The sequence below is a fragment of the Schistocerca piceifrons genome, chromosome X (genome assembly GCF_021461385.2).
Source record: "Schistocerca piceifrons isolate TAMUIC-IGC-003096 chromosome X, iqSchPice1.1, whole genome shotgun sequence".
NCBI classification, from domain to species: Eukaryota; Metazoa; Arthropoda; class Insecta; order Orthoptera; family Acrididae; genus Schistocerca; species Schistocerca piceifrons.
In genome coordinates, this window is record NC_060149.1 from 134,143,132 (window position 1) to 134,158,058 (window position 14,927).

Genomic DNA, 14,927 nt, shown 5'->3' on the forward strand with positions numbered 1-14,927 from the left:
AAGCAAAGGGCGAAAAAGCGAAACAATTGATAACACTTCTGAAATTCAGTTGGCAAATCAGTTTGGCTGGCTATCTGAAGTAGTGGAGGAAGGGCCTCATTCAGATGTAGTTGAATGTAGGTTGAAGCAGAATACTAGCTTAAAGAAAAAAGACAGGTAGGGATCAAACCGGAATAGGAAAGGAAAAATTTTGCTTATAGGTAGCGGTCATGGGAGGGGTGTGACCCAACAGCTTCAGGAGAAATTAGGGACGGAATACCAGGTGACAAATTTTGTGAAACCAAGTGACAGAAAACTTAGGTCAGCTATGCAAGGACTTTGGGAAGGAAGATCAGGTAATTATAGTTGGGGGAGCAGGAAACAGCCTGGCTATGAATCCAAGATATAGTAGTAGGAGTGAGCTGGATGAAATAGGAGCAGAAACTGGGCATACGAATGTGGGGTTTGTGTAGGTCTTTCAGCGCCATGATCACCCCTGGGTAAACACTGCTGTAAGGCGTGTTAATGTTAACACTGAGCTGAATGGGATGCTCCAGACACTGGCAAAGTTTCACATGAGTGTTGTTCCAGTTGATGCTATTGGTAGGTGGGGTTACACTACACATGGCCTGCACCTTAATAGGAAGGGGAAAGATAAGTTAGCTTCTCTATTAGCAGATACTGTAAGGGGGGCCACAGTCACACAAGGGGTGATCCCTGTGGTTATTGGGACCAGGCAGACAGGTTTTTTTAGGTTAAAGCCAAATTCCAGACCAACGAGTTAAAATTTCATAGAGTGGCTGAGATACTAGTTACAGCGCTCCTAGCGGCAACCAACGCTAACTCGGCCGCCATGTTCTCCTTAGTCAAAACATTAGGAAAGCGGTACTGTTGTTTGTGTTGGAAGTGTGTCAGCTGTTGTGATATTACTGCAATATTTAACTTTTCTAGTTGACTTTTTTGTTACAAAATATAAAGTCTACATGCCTGCAGTGTGTTCAGCGTTCAACTGCACAAATCGCAGCGATAAAACAACAAATATTTCATATTATAAGTAAGTATATTAGTACCGAAATACGACACACGTTTTTTAATGTTTATTAAAGAGTCATTTGCATTGGAACTGTAATTATGCTTAAGACAAATGCAGGAAGTAATTTACTTATCGTTGATTACAGATTTCCTTTAAAAGCTAAGGAAATTACAAAAAGATGGATTATAAATATGAAGCGAGAAAACTGGTTTCCTACTACAGCCAGTTACCTCTGTTCAGCTCATTTTGAAGAGAAATATATGTACCACACAAATGTCCAGAGGCGCCTTTTGTCAAAACCAGTACCTACTATCTTTAACTTTCTACCACACTTACAAAAGCAAGATAAAGTATTACGACCACAACCCAGAAAGCGATCTTTCGACAATTTGCAAGATAGTGCTATTACAGTGACATCATTAGCACAAAGTAAGTCAATAATTTAATTTTACTCCGTGTTCTTATTACTTTGAATTACGTACTTTCTATTATAATCTTATGGTGTAACTCTGTTATAAACTTATGATGTAACTACATTCTTTCAGTGCCTGTCGGACCCACATCTGTTTCTGCTGACCACAATTACTGTCTACCAAGCCCTAAGAAGTTGAAAACACAGTATAACAGAGTACAAGCAGAGAATGTGCGACTAAAGAAGCGGATAAAGCAAATGAAGCAACTTAGTGTATGACACAAAAGAAGAACAGTGCAGTTACAGACTGTTGCCGGTTTGAGAAGAAGGCTATGTAGTTCAGTTTCTGATATGTTAAACAGTGAACATGTAGTTGGTTTGTTGAAGGAGCTATTGGAACTTCAGTGCAGTGCTAAAGTATGCCATTATTCTCAGCAAATAAGGAAATTTCCCCTGACCCTACACTTTTATTCTGCCAAGGCATACAGCTACTTACGAAAATTTGTGAAATTACCCCACCCAAGAACGCTTCGACTTTGTTATTGAATTACTATGCTTGTGTTAACTACTTGTAACACATATTTCAAATAAATTCTCGTTCACAGTGTACTGGTTTTTGAGGCTTTGAGTGTTTACTTTGAAAGAGCGACAAAAATATCGCATTTCTGCGCCCATTACTGTTTCTAATAGTTAACCACAGCATGTTTAGAAGTTTCGCCGTAATATTCATGTGGTACCTGCACTAATTGCATTAATTTATGGGCAACAAGTAACGTTATAGTGGATGGACAGACTTATTTGAGTTGTCTTGTAGTGTTATATACATCGAAAAGTTTAGCCATATTTCGACAAAAACATCCCTTTTTGCTGTCAGTGTACACTGAAATCACTGCTGTCTATTGCTTGTTTTAGAAAAAATAAAGCTAGTATGGGCTATTTCAAGTAAGTCAAACGCAGTTACAAGGGGGCGGGACACAGCAGACGAATAATTTGACTAAAGGAAACATGGCGGCCAGAACTTCAATTTGCTTCAAACATGGCGGACCTATAGCCACTCTATGAAATTTTAACTCGTTGTTCCAGACAGACAACAATCAAGGAAAATAGAAGAAAAGAAACTTCATGCACAGCAAATAGGGATAAAGCTAAGGGCTGTATCGACTTACTTCACCAAAATATCAGGGGAATAAAAAATAAAGTAGATGAGCTGATAATGTGTTTAGATGATCTCAAAAATAAGAATGGGATTGATATACTTTGTCTGTCTGAGCACCATGTAACTGTGGGGATGGAAAATGGCAGTATAAATGGGTATAATGTAGCATTTTACACTTGTAGATCTAGTATGGATAAAGGAGGAGTTGCCATTTTCATAAAACAAGGGTATAAATACAGAACTGTTGAAGTAAGGAAATTTTGTATTGATTTGCACTTTGAGGTTTGTGCATGTGAACTTCAGCTAGAAAATGTTGTTTTGATATTAGCAACAGTGTACAGGTCTCCATTAGGGGATTGGGAGTTATTCATAAAAAAAGTTTGACTCCTTATTATGCTGACTGTCAAACAAAAAGAAGAAGTTATTAATCTGTGGTGATTTCCATGTTAACTTTCTAAGCAACTCTGATAGGAAAATTGAACTAGAAGTGTTGTTAACAACATATAACTTAGAATCAGTGATCAATTTCCCTACACATACAGCTCAGGACTGTAGTACCCTAATAGATAATGTATTTGTACAGCAAGTCGATGTAGAACAAACACTTGCTTTCCCTGTGGTAAATGGATTACCTGACTATGATGCACAACTGATTAACTTACAAAGCCTAACAGGACATACACTTCAGAAACCATTAAGTAAAAGAGTGAGGGTGCTCACCCCGGTATCTATAGATCACTTCAGAGAAAGTTTAGGAAATGTAAACTGGGACAATGTATATAATGAGCCAAATGCTAATGATAAATGTAGCATATTTCTTGATAAATTTATATCCCTTTATGAACATTGTTTTCCAAAGAAAATTACTAAATGTAACACAACAAACTTTTCAAAGAAACCTTGGATTACTACAGGTATTAAAGTGTCTTCAGAAAGAAAAAGAAAAATGTATGGGACAGCAAGAACTAGTAAAGATCCAGAATTAGTTTTACACTATAAAAATTATTGCAACGTACTGAGAAAAGTTTTAAGGAAATCAAGAAATATGTATGTTAGAGAAGAAATTAACAAGTCCAGCAATAAAATCAAATCAATATGGAATATTGTTACAAGGGAGACAGGAAAAGTAACCACTGGGGTAGGTAATATTACTGTTAAAGAGAATGAAACCATCTTAACCAACAGTACACACTTAGCCAATGTATTAAACAATCACTTCTTAAGTGTAGGAGAAAAAATTGGAGAGAATAATTCAAAAGAAAAAGCCAGGCAGTACATGGAAGAGGCAGTTCTGAAAAATTTTAGTCAGATTAAATTTCATCTAACAGACTCTTGTGCAATAAGGAAAATTATTAAATCTATGAAAAATAAATGTTCTGTTGGAGAAGATGACATCTCTAACAAGTTATTAAAACAATGTGGAGCAATTACAGCTGATTTTTGAGTCACATACGTAATGCATCACGGACTCAGGGTATTTTTCCAGACAGGTTAAAATATACCATTATCAGGCCTCTCTACAAAAAGGGGGAAACCACAGATGTCAATAATTACCGGCCAGTATCTTTGCTTACAGCATTTTCAAAAATCTTTGAGAAAGTAATGTACTCAAGAGTGGTTAGCCATCTCAACAGTAATGGGATACTTAGTAAATTACAGTTCGGATTTCAGAAATGCTGTTCCACTTGTAACATCATAGATTAAGGGTCGACCTGCGACAACAATCGCACAACTTGTGTAAGGGCCGCTAGATGCCGCCGCGAGCGCTAAGAGTGCATTGCGATCGCAAGCGCGCGTGTTGCGTATGGGCCACTAGGTGCCGCCACGAGCGCAACCGTATATAAGTGCCGACGGACTTTGGCCAGCTCTCATTTTGTTGGCATCTCACTTTTGCCTATTCTCTTATTTGCTCAGTTGCTTAGCTCTTATTCGTTTATGGTTCATGTTATTGTGCTCTCTATCAGCCATTCTGATTGTTTTTATTTACTCCCAACTGAGTGCTCATTTTGGCATTTCACTTTTGCATATTTCTCATTTTGCTAATAATATGCTCCTTAGATTTTTACAGTTGAATTGATTAACATACTCTCATGTACTGTTTGTTCATTTCAACCTGTTCATATTTAGATGTTCCTTAAGTACTGTAATAATTATCAGGAGCATTTCTTCCCTTAAACTTGTGTAAAGTATTCTTGATGTAGGATGTGTTCTGTGACACAGGTGTAAGGTTTTGAATATAAATTATATACGAAACTGTGCCTTAAAAGGAATTTATTTTTTCAGTTTGTACTACATCAGACGACAATTTCGTGATATGAGGGAGAAATTTGAAGGGTGAACCCATGGAAATAGTCTTAAATGATCCCCTTTAAAAATAAAAATTTGTGTGACACTGTAGGCACAGAAAATTTATATACAGGGTGTTATAAAAAGGTACGGCCAAAGTTTCAGGAAACATTCATCACACACAAATAAAGAAAAGATGTTATGTGGACATGTATCCGGAAACGCTTAATTTCCATGTTAGAGCTCATTTTAGCTTCCTCAGTATGTACTGTACTCCCTCGATTCACTGCCAGTTGGCCCAAGGAAGGTAATGTTGACTTCGGGGCTTGTGTTGACTTGCGACTCATTGCTCTACAGTATTGCATCAAGCACATCAGTACGTAGTATCAACAGGTTAGTGTTCATCACGAACGTGGTTTTGCAGTCAGTGCAATGTTTACAAATGCGGAGTTGGCAGATGCCCATTTGATGTATGGATTAGCACGGGCCAATAGCCGTGGCGCGATACGTTTGTATCGAGACAGATTTCCAGAACGAAGGTATCCCGACAGGAAGACGTTCAAAGCAATTGATCAGCGTCTTAGGGAGCACGGAACATTCCAGCCTATGACTTGCGACTGGGCAAGACCTAGAACGACGACGACACCTGCAATGGACGAGGCAATTCTTCGTGCAGTTGACGATAACCCTAATGTCAGCGTCAGAGAAGTTGCTGCTGTACAAGGTAACGTTGACCACGTCACTGTATGGAGAGTGCTCGTATTGTGGACGGCTGTGATACAATAGGCCATTCTACAGGGCTGCATCAGCGCATCAGACCCTGTATATATATAGTTATACGTCACACACTGAGACAGCAATATAAAATTTCACTGTCCACGTGATAGAGTCTTTAAATAGTAAAATGTCACCAGTAGGAATATTCTGTGACTTATCCAAAGCATTTGATTGTGTGAACCATGACATTATGTTAGAGAAATTACAATTCTATGGTATAAATGGAACAGCATATGAGTGGTGTAAGTCATATCTACAGAACAGGAAGCAAAAAGGCTCTTTATATGCTTCAAGTGATTCAAAGGAGTTTCCCACTACATCTAACTGGGGTGAAATTACATTAGGTGTTCCACAAGGTTCAATCATAGGTCCCCTCCTGTTCTTGATATATGTGAATGATCTCCGTTCTTATGTGAAACAAGATGCTGAACTGACACTGTTTGCTGATGATACAAGCATAATTATTAATCCAGTAAAAGAAAGTCCGTTAGAAAATGATACAAATAAGGTATTTGGAAAAGTTATTAATTGGTTTTCTGTTAATGGACTTGCTCTGAACTTTGAAAAAACGCAGTACATCCAACTTTCTGCTGTAAAATGTATAATTCGTTCAATAAACCTAACACATCAAAAGAAGTCAGTAGCCAGCTAGAGCATACTAAGTTTTTGGGTGTACATATAGATGAGAATCTTAATTGGAAAAGCCATATTTTGGATCTCCTAAAGCGACTAGGCTCAGCAACTTTTGCAATCAGAATAACTGCCAATTTTGAGGATGTAGAAAATAGTAAACCAACATACTTTGCATACTTCCACTATCTGATGTCATATGGAATAATATTCTGGGGCAACTCAACACTTAGGCAAAATGTATTCACTGCTCAAAAGAAAGTAGTTAGAATAATGTGTGGGTTTCATAGTCGCACATCTTGTAGGCATCTGTTTAAAAGGTTAGGAATTCTTGCAACTGCTTCACAGTACATTTACTCAGTAATGGAATTTTTTCTCAACAACATGGACCAGTTTAAAATCAAGAGCGACATTCATGATTACAATACCAGAAAAAAGAAAGACCTACTCTATCCCTTACTTAACCTATCTTTGGCACAGAAATGGGTAAAATATGCTGCTATAAAACTTTTTGATAAATTACCAGATGAAATAAAATGTCTGACAGGCAGCAGTAATAGTTTCAAAAACAAATTGTAATCATACCTCCTTGACAACTCCTTCTATACCATACATGAATTCTTCAATATGAGTAAATAAATCTGGAGATATAATATATGCATTTTGTGCCATTTAAGAGAATGGGATAGATAATAGAAATATTTAGGTATAACTCTATAATGTAAAAAAACCTTGTTTCATGTGTGCATTTCTTGAGCATTTGACACATTCCATATCATAACGGGTTTTCTGTGCTATTGATCAATGGAACACGTAACTAACAAACTAACCATGAATCCTGCAGGGCTGTTCATAAATCCGTAAGAGTACGAGGAACAGCATGTTGCAAGGCGTCCCAGATATGCTCAATAGTATTCATGTCTGGGGAGCTTCGTGGCCAGTGGAAGTGTTTAAACTCAGAAGAGTGTTTCTGGAGCCACTCTGCAGCAATTCTGGACGTGTGGGGTGTCGCATTGTCCAGCTGGAATTGCCCAAGTCCGACGGATTGCACAATGGACATGAATGGATGCAGGTGATCAGAAAGGATGCTTATGTACGAGTTACCTGTCAGAGTCATATCTAGATGTACAGGGGGTCCCATATCACTCCAACTGCACATGCTCCACACCATTACAGAGCCTCCACCAGCTTGAACAGTCCCCTGTTGACATGCAGGATCCATCAAGTGGTGAGGTTGTCTTAATTCTAGTATACATCCATCCGCTTGATACAATTTAAAACGAGACTCGTTCGACCAGCCATCATGTTTCTAATCATCAACAGTCCAATATCGGTGTTGACAGGCATAGGTGAGGTGTAAAGTTTAGTGTTGTACAGTCATTAATAGTACACAGTGGGCATTTGGTTCCAAAAGCGAATATCGATGATGTTTCATTGAATGGTTTGCATCCTGACACTTCTTGATGGTCCAACATTGAAATCTGCAGTAATTTGCGTAGGGATTGTACTTCTGTCACGCTGAACGATACTCTTTAGTTGTCGTTGGTTCTGTTCTTGCAAGATCTTTTTCCGGATTCGATGTTGGAGATTTGATGTTTTACCGGATTCCTGATATTCACGGTACACTCATGAAATGGTCGTACAGGAAAATCCTCAAATCCTTGGAGATGCTGTGCCCCATCGCTCGTGCCCCGACGATAACACTGCGTTCAAATTCACTTCAACCTGCCATTGTAGCAGCAGTAACCGACCTAACAACTGTGCCAGATACTTGTCTTATATAGGTGTTGCCGACCGCAGCATCGTATTCTGTCTGTTTACTCATCTCTGTATGTAAATACACATGCCTACACAAGTTTCTTTGGCGCTTCAATGTATAAGAAAGAGGATTGTGCCCAATACACTTCCCTGGGGGACTCCTATATTAATATACTTCGGATCTGATACGTGTTTTACTACTAATCGCTTAGAAATACTTGAGATTTCGACTTTTTTCGCCCAGTTTTCCAAATATGACTTAAACAAATTCTGTGCCATACCCCTTATTCCTAATGTTACTAAATTGTGTACTGAAATTCTGTGGTCAACTGTGTTGAATGCCTTTGACAGATCAAAAAAAATGCCTTTTGCATCCTCACCCTTGTCGAGTGCTTCAAGTACAACTTTAGTAAAGTGTGCTGTAGCTGACTAAGTACTTCTTGTGGGCCTGAAACCAGATTGTTCATTACATAGAAGGTTGTATTTATTTAAGTACTTCATTAGTCTATTTTTATATTGTTTTGGAAGTGCAAGATAATAAAGAAATTGGTCTATGGTTTTCTACATTTTCTGGATCACCACTTTTTAGTATTAGTATTACTTTTGTTAGTTTGAAGTATTCAGGAAAGCAGCCAGATCTGAAAGACTCTTTAATTAATACAGTTAAGGGTTTTTTACGTTGTTTATAGATTTCTTAAGGACACTGAATGGGAGCTCATCGAACCCTGAGGATGTTTTATTGTTTAATTGGTGTATTACCAGTGACACCCCTTCCTCGGCTGTTGGAAAGAGCATCATTGACTGCGCAGGCTGATCCTAGTGGTGTAGAGCATATGTGTCTGGAAATTTCTCTTGCAGTTTCGTAGTAATAGCGCTGAAGTATTCATTCACAAAGTTTGCTAGTTACTTTGGGTTGCTGACTTGACGATCTTCGTTTTTAATCTGTGTTTCCAGGTGTTTTGGTCCAACATTTGCTGTCTCCTGTTTGATTACGTTCCAGATTTCTTTCCTTTCATTATTTGCCTTCATTAATACACTCCTGGAAATTGAAATAAGAACACCGTGAATTCATTGTCCCAGGAAGGGGAAACTTTATTGACACATTCCTGGGGTCAGATACATCACATGATCACACTGACAGAACCACAGGCACATAGACACAGGCAACAGAGCATGCACAATGTCGACACTAGTACAGTGTATATCCACCTTTCGCAGCAATGCAGGCTGCTATTCTCCCATGGAGACGATCGTAGAGATGCTGGATGCAGTCCTGTGGAACGGCTTGCCATGCCATTTCCACCTGGCGCCTCAGTTGGACCAGCGTTCGTGCTGGACGTGCAGACCGCGTGAGACGACGCTTCATCCAGTCCCAAACATGATCAATGGGGGACAGATCCGGAGATCTTGCTGGCCAGGGTAGTTGACTTACACCTTCTAGAGCACGTTGGGTGGCACGGGATACATGCGGACGTGCATTGTCCTGTTGGAACAGCAAGTTCCCTTGCCGGTCTAGGAATGGTAGAACGATGGGTTCGATGACGGTTTGGATGTACCGTGCACTATTCAGTGTCCCCTCGACGATCACCAGTGGTGTACGGCCAGTGTAGGAGATCGCTCCCACACCATGATGCCGGGTGTTGGCCCTGTGTGCCTCGGTCGTATGCAGTCCTGATTGTGGCGCTCACCTGCACGGCGCCAAACACGCATACGACCATCATTGGCACCAAGGCAGAAGCGACTCTCATCGCTGAAGACGACACGTCTCCATTCGTCCCTCCATTCACGCCTGTCGCGACACCACTGGAGGCGGGCTGCACGATGTTGGGGCGTGAGCGGAAGACGGCCTAACGGTGTGCGGGACCGTAGCCCAGCTTCATGGAGACGGTTGCGAATGGTCCTCGCCGATACCCCAGGAGCAACAGTGTCCCTAATTTGCTGGGAAGTGGCGGTGCGGTCCCCTACGGCACTGCGTAGGATCCTACGGTCTTGGCGTGCATCCGTGCGTCGCTGCGGTCCGGTCCCAGGTCGACGGGCACGTGCACCTTCCGCCGACCACTGGCGACAACATCGATGTACTGTGGAGACCTCACGCCCCACGTGTTGAGCAATTCGGCGGTACGTCCACCCGGCCTCCCGCATGCCCACTATACGCCCTCGCTCAAAGTCCGTCAACTGCACATACGGTTCACGTCCACGCTGTCGCGGCATGCTACCAGTGTTAAAGACTGCGATGGAGCTCCGTATGCCACGGCAAACTGGCTTACACTGACGGCGGCTGTGCACAAATGCTGCGCAGCTAGCGCCATTCGACGGCCAACACCGCGGTTCCTGGTGTGTCCGCTGTGCCGTGCGTGTGATCATTGCTTGTACAGCCCTCTCGCAGTGTCCGGAGCAAGTATGGTGGGTCTGACACACCGGTGTCAATGTGTTCTTTTTTCCATTTCCAGGAGTGTATTTTACTGTTTGCAAGATTTTTTGCAGCTACCAATACCTTTCTATAAGTTCTCCCGTAATTTTTATAAAATTGTGAAAAGGCTGGGTCAGTCTGGTTATTTTTTATTGATGTGAGATACTGTAGACTTTCAGACGATTTTTTCATACCTTTCTTGATGCTCCAATGGAATGCAATGTTCTGGGAAATGCTTCCTCAAATTTTAGTTTAAATATTGTCATGAACGTATTAAACGTATTGTTTACATTTGTTTCTGCATACACTTCCTCCCACCTTTCATGTTGTAGCTGGAATGAGAACTGACATAGATTTGGTTCTGAGAAGACCGTTTTGTATGCATGAATTTTAGCAGACTTTTCTGCGTAAATATTTGCTTTTAATATCTGACAGGGATGATCTGATAGGCCTAGATTTTGAACAACTAACCTGCAGTGCTTTCTTTCTATGTCTGTTGATACATATTCTGTTATATTTACTAAGATGGTATCTGTTCTCTCGGACAGTTTTGAAAGAACAGATACCATTGGTGACCGAGCAGCTCGTCATTTCATTGTAATTTCATTCTAACGAGCTGCTTGGTCACCGATGGTATCTGTTCTTTCGGACATGTCCGAAACAACAGATACCATCTTAGTAAATATATAGTTAAGGCTCACCGGCCACTTGACCATCTTCTTCTTCTGTGCGAATGCACAAACAGTGCCCGAACTCTTACGGGAATCGGCAACGCGCCGCGAGTAATGAGTGTAATGGACGGGGCACTACGAATGTAGCGCGGGACAATACGTTGAGAATGTGGGTTTCGCGGGAGGCGTGCCAGAGATAAATCCCAGCAGTCGCGCTATCCTCTGTGTCCTCGGTGGCTCAGATGGATAGAGCGTCTGCCATGTAAGCAGGAGATCCCGGGGACAAGCATTACAAGCATTACTTAGTGGAAAGTGCCAACCACTCATTATTATTATTAGATATTTTTTAAATGATTTCCTTTACTTTGTGCCTATAAAATTCTATTGATTACTCACACTCTCCTTTCTGCTTCTCTTATGTAATATGACAAAATTTTCTCTCTTCTTCAATTTAGGTATATTCTGTAGTATATGTAAAAAAAGTTTCTTTCACTTCTGCTCCACCTATCATGGTGACGTTTCCCTCATACTGTCCCACTTAACAGTGTAACTAGAGGAAGAGATCAAACCAGAATACACAATGTGCCTGTGGCATCACAAGTGCATCACATACAGAAACATAAACTCAAAATCAATGCATCGATGCCAAATATAAACTGTTATGCCTGTCCTGCAATGTCTACCCCCTCAAAAAAAAAAAAAAAAAAAAAAAAAAAAAGACGACAAATGGCCATTTCTATGATGAATGCTTCCCAGAAACACTTTAATTCTCTGAGTGATGGTTTGCCTCTTTTATTCAGATGCAAGCCATGTGCTGTAAAGTGTTTTCCTTCCAGGTCATCTATGCTGAGAAAGGAAGTATTTGGATTGGATTGACAAATCTGTCTGTAAGTCATATTGGTCTTTTTGATCTCCTTGTTTATAATGGAAAACGCCATAAGGTCATGCCTATGTGGTATGCCTATTACAATAGCATTTTGATCATCTATTTTACCCAATGTGTCTCTTAGAATTGTGGTTGCAATTCTGAGTTCGTTTTTGTACACAGCATTTGCACTGTCTAGAATCACGAGACACTGATTTTGTAATACACTGTTTTTGTTACTGTAGTCCTTCAAGATTTCCCGCAATCCAGCTCCAGGTTTCATAATGCTAATAATATTTACATCTTGCTGGTAGCTAGGCATTCCTGCAATCCGTCTGGCGTGGCTGTCAGCAAGCAGAATAGTATTAGTATTATTTTTTGTCATTTGCGTGTCATTGTTAAATGGGTTGTTTACTTTTCCTTTACAGCAGTCGGGTTCTACTAATGAACTGTGTGGTGTCACCGCCAGACACCACACTTGCTAGGTGGTAGCCTTAAAATCGGCCGCGGTCCGGTAGTATACGTCGGACCCGCGTGTCGCCACTATCAGTGATTGCAGACCGAGCGCCGCCACACGGCAGGTCTAGAGAGACTTCCTAGCACTCGCCCCAGTTGTACAACCGACTTTGCTAGCGATGGTTCACTGATAAAATACGCTCTCATTAGCCGAGACGATAGTTAGCATAGCCTTCAGCTACGTCATTTGCTACGACCTAGCAAGGCGCCATTATCAGTTGCTATTGATCTTGTGATGCATGTACCGTCAGACCGACGTTCACCATTTATGGATTAAAGTTAAGTATTCCACCAGCTACGTCCGTTTTTTTCTAAAGTCTAATTTCCCTGTCCTGTTCCAGACCTCACGCCAGCCTGTGTGAGCTAAAATGCGTGCCTTTCGGCTTCCTCTAGATTCCTGGGTTGGCCCTCCTGCCAATCCACAACAAACTGTTACCTAGCTGGTGATGCAAGCGTTTTGTTACTTGCGATACAGTTCTATGCACCATATCTGATTCACGAGTCTCAACAGTTTTGTTCGTCGACCAAATGTAAATTTCAGACACTATTTTTTGAAGGAAGTTCGAATGCTTCTGAAAGCTAGTGTATGATGCAAACTATTTAGGTACATTACACTCAGGACGTTGGATTACAGGTATTGTACTTATCTCTGTTTTGTTTATGACAGCCTCTTTATTCAGCAGGAAGGCGCTGAATAACATACCTCAGAGACAATACAGACCTAGAGATATAATAGTTGACCTCCAAATCCTGGTTATAAGCTCTACACCCAAGTCTTGCTGGAACTTCCAAAAACGTGACTGCGTATGCATTACATACAGATGCTAACCTTAGATGGATAACTTCAGTTCAAGACTGCTATGGAGGATTTGTTGGGTTGATAAAATCAGCTGCGAAAGGAAGCGTTTTTTAAGGCTATTGAAAGAATTATAGCTGTTGTTAGAATAAGGAAACAAATTATCTTTAACACTTAATATAAGGAAGATACTAGTCAGGGGAAAGATACTAAACTCTGGAAATCTTTTGCTAACACTAGAAGAGAGAAGCGCGTATCAGTCATAGAAGATCTCAAATTAACACATTGTAGCAGAAGAGTCTGTGGTAGTATTCGCAAGTTTGATGCATTTTCACACCTCTAAGAAATTTTCGTGAATAAACACTTTCATTAACGAGGGATAAAAAGTCTTGATGAATTTTTTCTATGTTTTTGTCTATAATTAAAAATTTAATAGCTAGGCATTGCCCACTTGTCATAAAAAATGCCCCCCCCCCAAAAAAAAAACCAGACAGAAATCACAGCACTCTAACGAGTGGCACACTGAGAGGCTTGAGCAAATAAGGATACTGCAACTTATGCACAAAAATTATTGCAGTAAAAGTGAGGAAGCCAGGCAACACTATATGTCCCTTAAGAAGCTGTACACATATGAAATAAAATCCGCTAAATGTAAAGTAGATGATGAATATATCACAGGCTCAAAAAACACCTGTCAAGCAGCTTGGAATATTACAATAAGTGAGATCAATATGGGCAAAGGAAAAACCACATTCCTAATAGATTGTAATGCCCATAATGAAACCCTTATAAACGGTACTAGATCCCATTTTTCATATGCTACAAATAATTCTATTAATTGTTCAGCTGCTGTGTATCTGCTTAAGCAACAAAAACCAGCTGCCAAAACTTCTCTGCTCGTACATCACATCAAATAACAGCATCAAACCTACAAATGAACTTAAAAATCAAAAACAGAGGATAACCATAGGGTTAGTAACAGTGGTATTAAAGAAATAGCCTTTGCAACCGTGCTGCTACTAACATATCTGACAAATTGTATTCTCGATGAAAGTATATTCCTCGAATGTTTGAAAATGACGGTTTCACTCCCAATTTATAAGAAAGGTGAAAGAGAAATGCTAAAAAATTATAGACCCATATCAATAGTTCCTATTATATCAAAAGTCATAGAAAACGGCATACATATGCAAATTTTCAGTTACTTTGAAAGCAATAAACTACTGAGTAATAGCCAGTTTGGTTTACGATCTCAGCTATCAACAACAAATGCTGTAGAGTGTCTCCTCAGTAATATATCTGAAGAATTTGAGAACAAGAAACTCACTAATGCAACACAGTTACATTTAATTGACTCTGTCATACAACCTAATAATAAAAAAGCTGGAAGATTATGATGTTGTAGATAAGCCATTACAAGTATCTGAGTCATACTTAAGCAATAGGATACAATTAGTAAACACAGACAACCAAATGTCAACACCCATGAAAATATAGAGAGGAATCCCTCACAGCTCAGTGCTTGGGCCTTTCCTTCATTGTGCATATTAATGTCTTCCCAATTACATGCCATGTGACAATGTACTGTATGCTGATGACGTGACACGAATTACACATGGAGACTATCAGCAAGATGTC

At 40.2% G+C, this 14,927-nt stretch overlaps 2 protein-coding genes across 2 annotated transcripts in view; one reads left to right on the plus strand and one right to left on the minus strand.

The window, feature by feature from the left end:
* Positions 1-1,203: 1,203 nt before the first annotated feature.
* Positions 1,204-1,703, plus strand: LOC124722215 (THAP domain-containing protein 2-like). Its single transcript, XM_047247410.1, has 2 exons — positions 1,204-1,441; positions 1,558-1,703. Exons 1-2 carry the CDS (start codon positions 1,204-1,206, stop codon positions 1,701-1,703), a joined length of 384 nt encoding a protein of 127 aa, XP_047103366.1.
* A 12,083-nt stretch (positions 1,704-13,786) lies between these two features.
* LOC124722216 overlaps positions 13,787-14,927 on the minus strand; it is a 49,329-nt gene continuing 48,188 nt past the window's right edge. The window contains exon 5 of the mRNA XM_047247411.1: positions 13,787-13,909. Coding sequence (XP_047103367.1) covers positions 13,787-13,909 — 123 coding nt within the window. The remainder of the gene's footprint in view (positions 13,910-14,927) is intronic.

Excerpts from the sequence above, each read along its gene's own strand:
- LOC124722215 (XM_047247410.1), top strand. The coding sequence starts at position 1,204 with ATGAAGCGAGAAAACTGGTTTCCTACTACAGCCAGTTACCTCTGTTCA. Across the intron at positions 1,442-1,557 it reads AGTGACATCATTAGCACAAA|TGCCTGTCGGACCCACATCT; the intron begins GTAAGTCAATAA and ends ACATTCTTTCAG.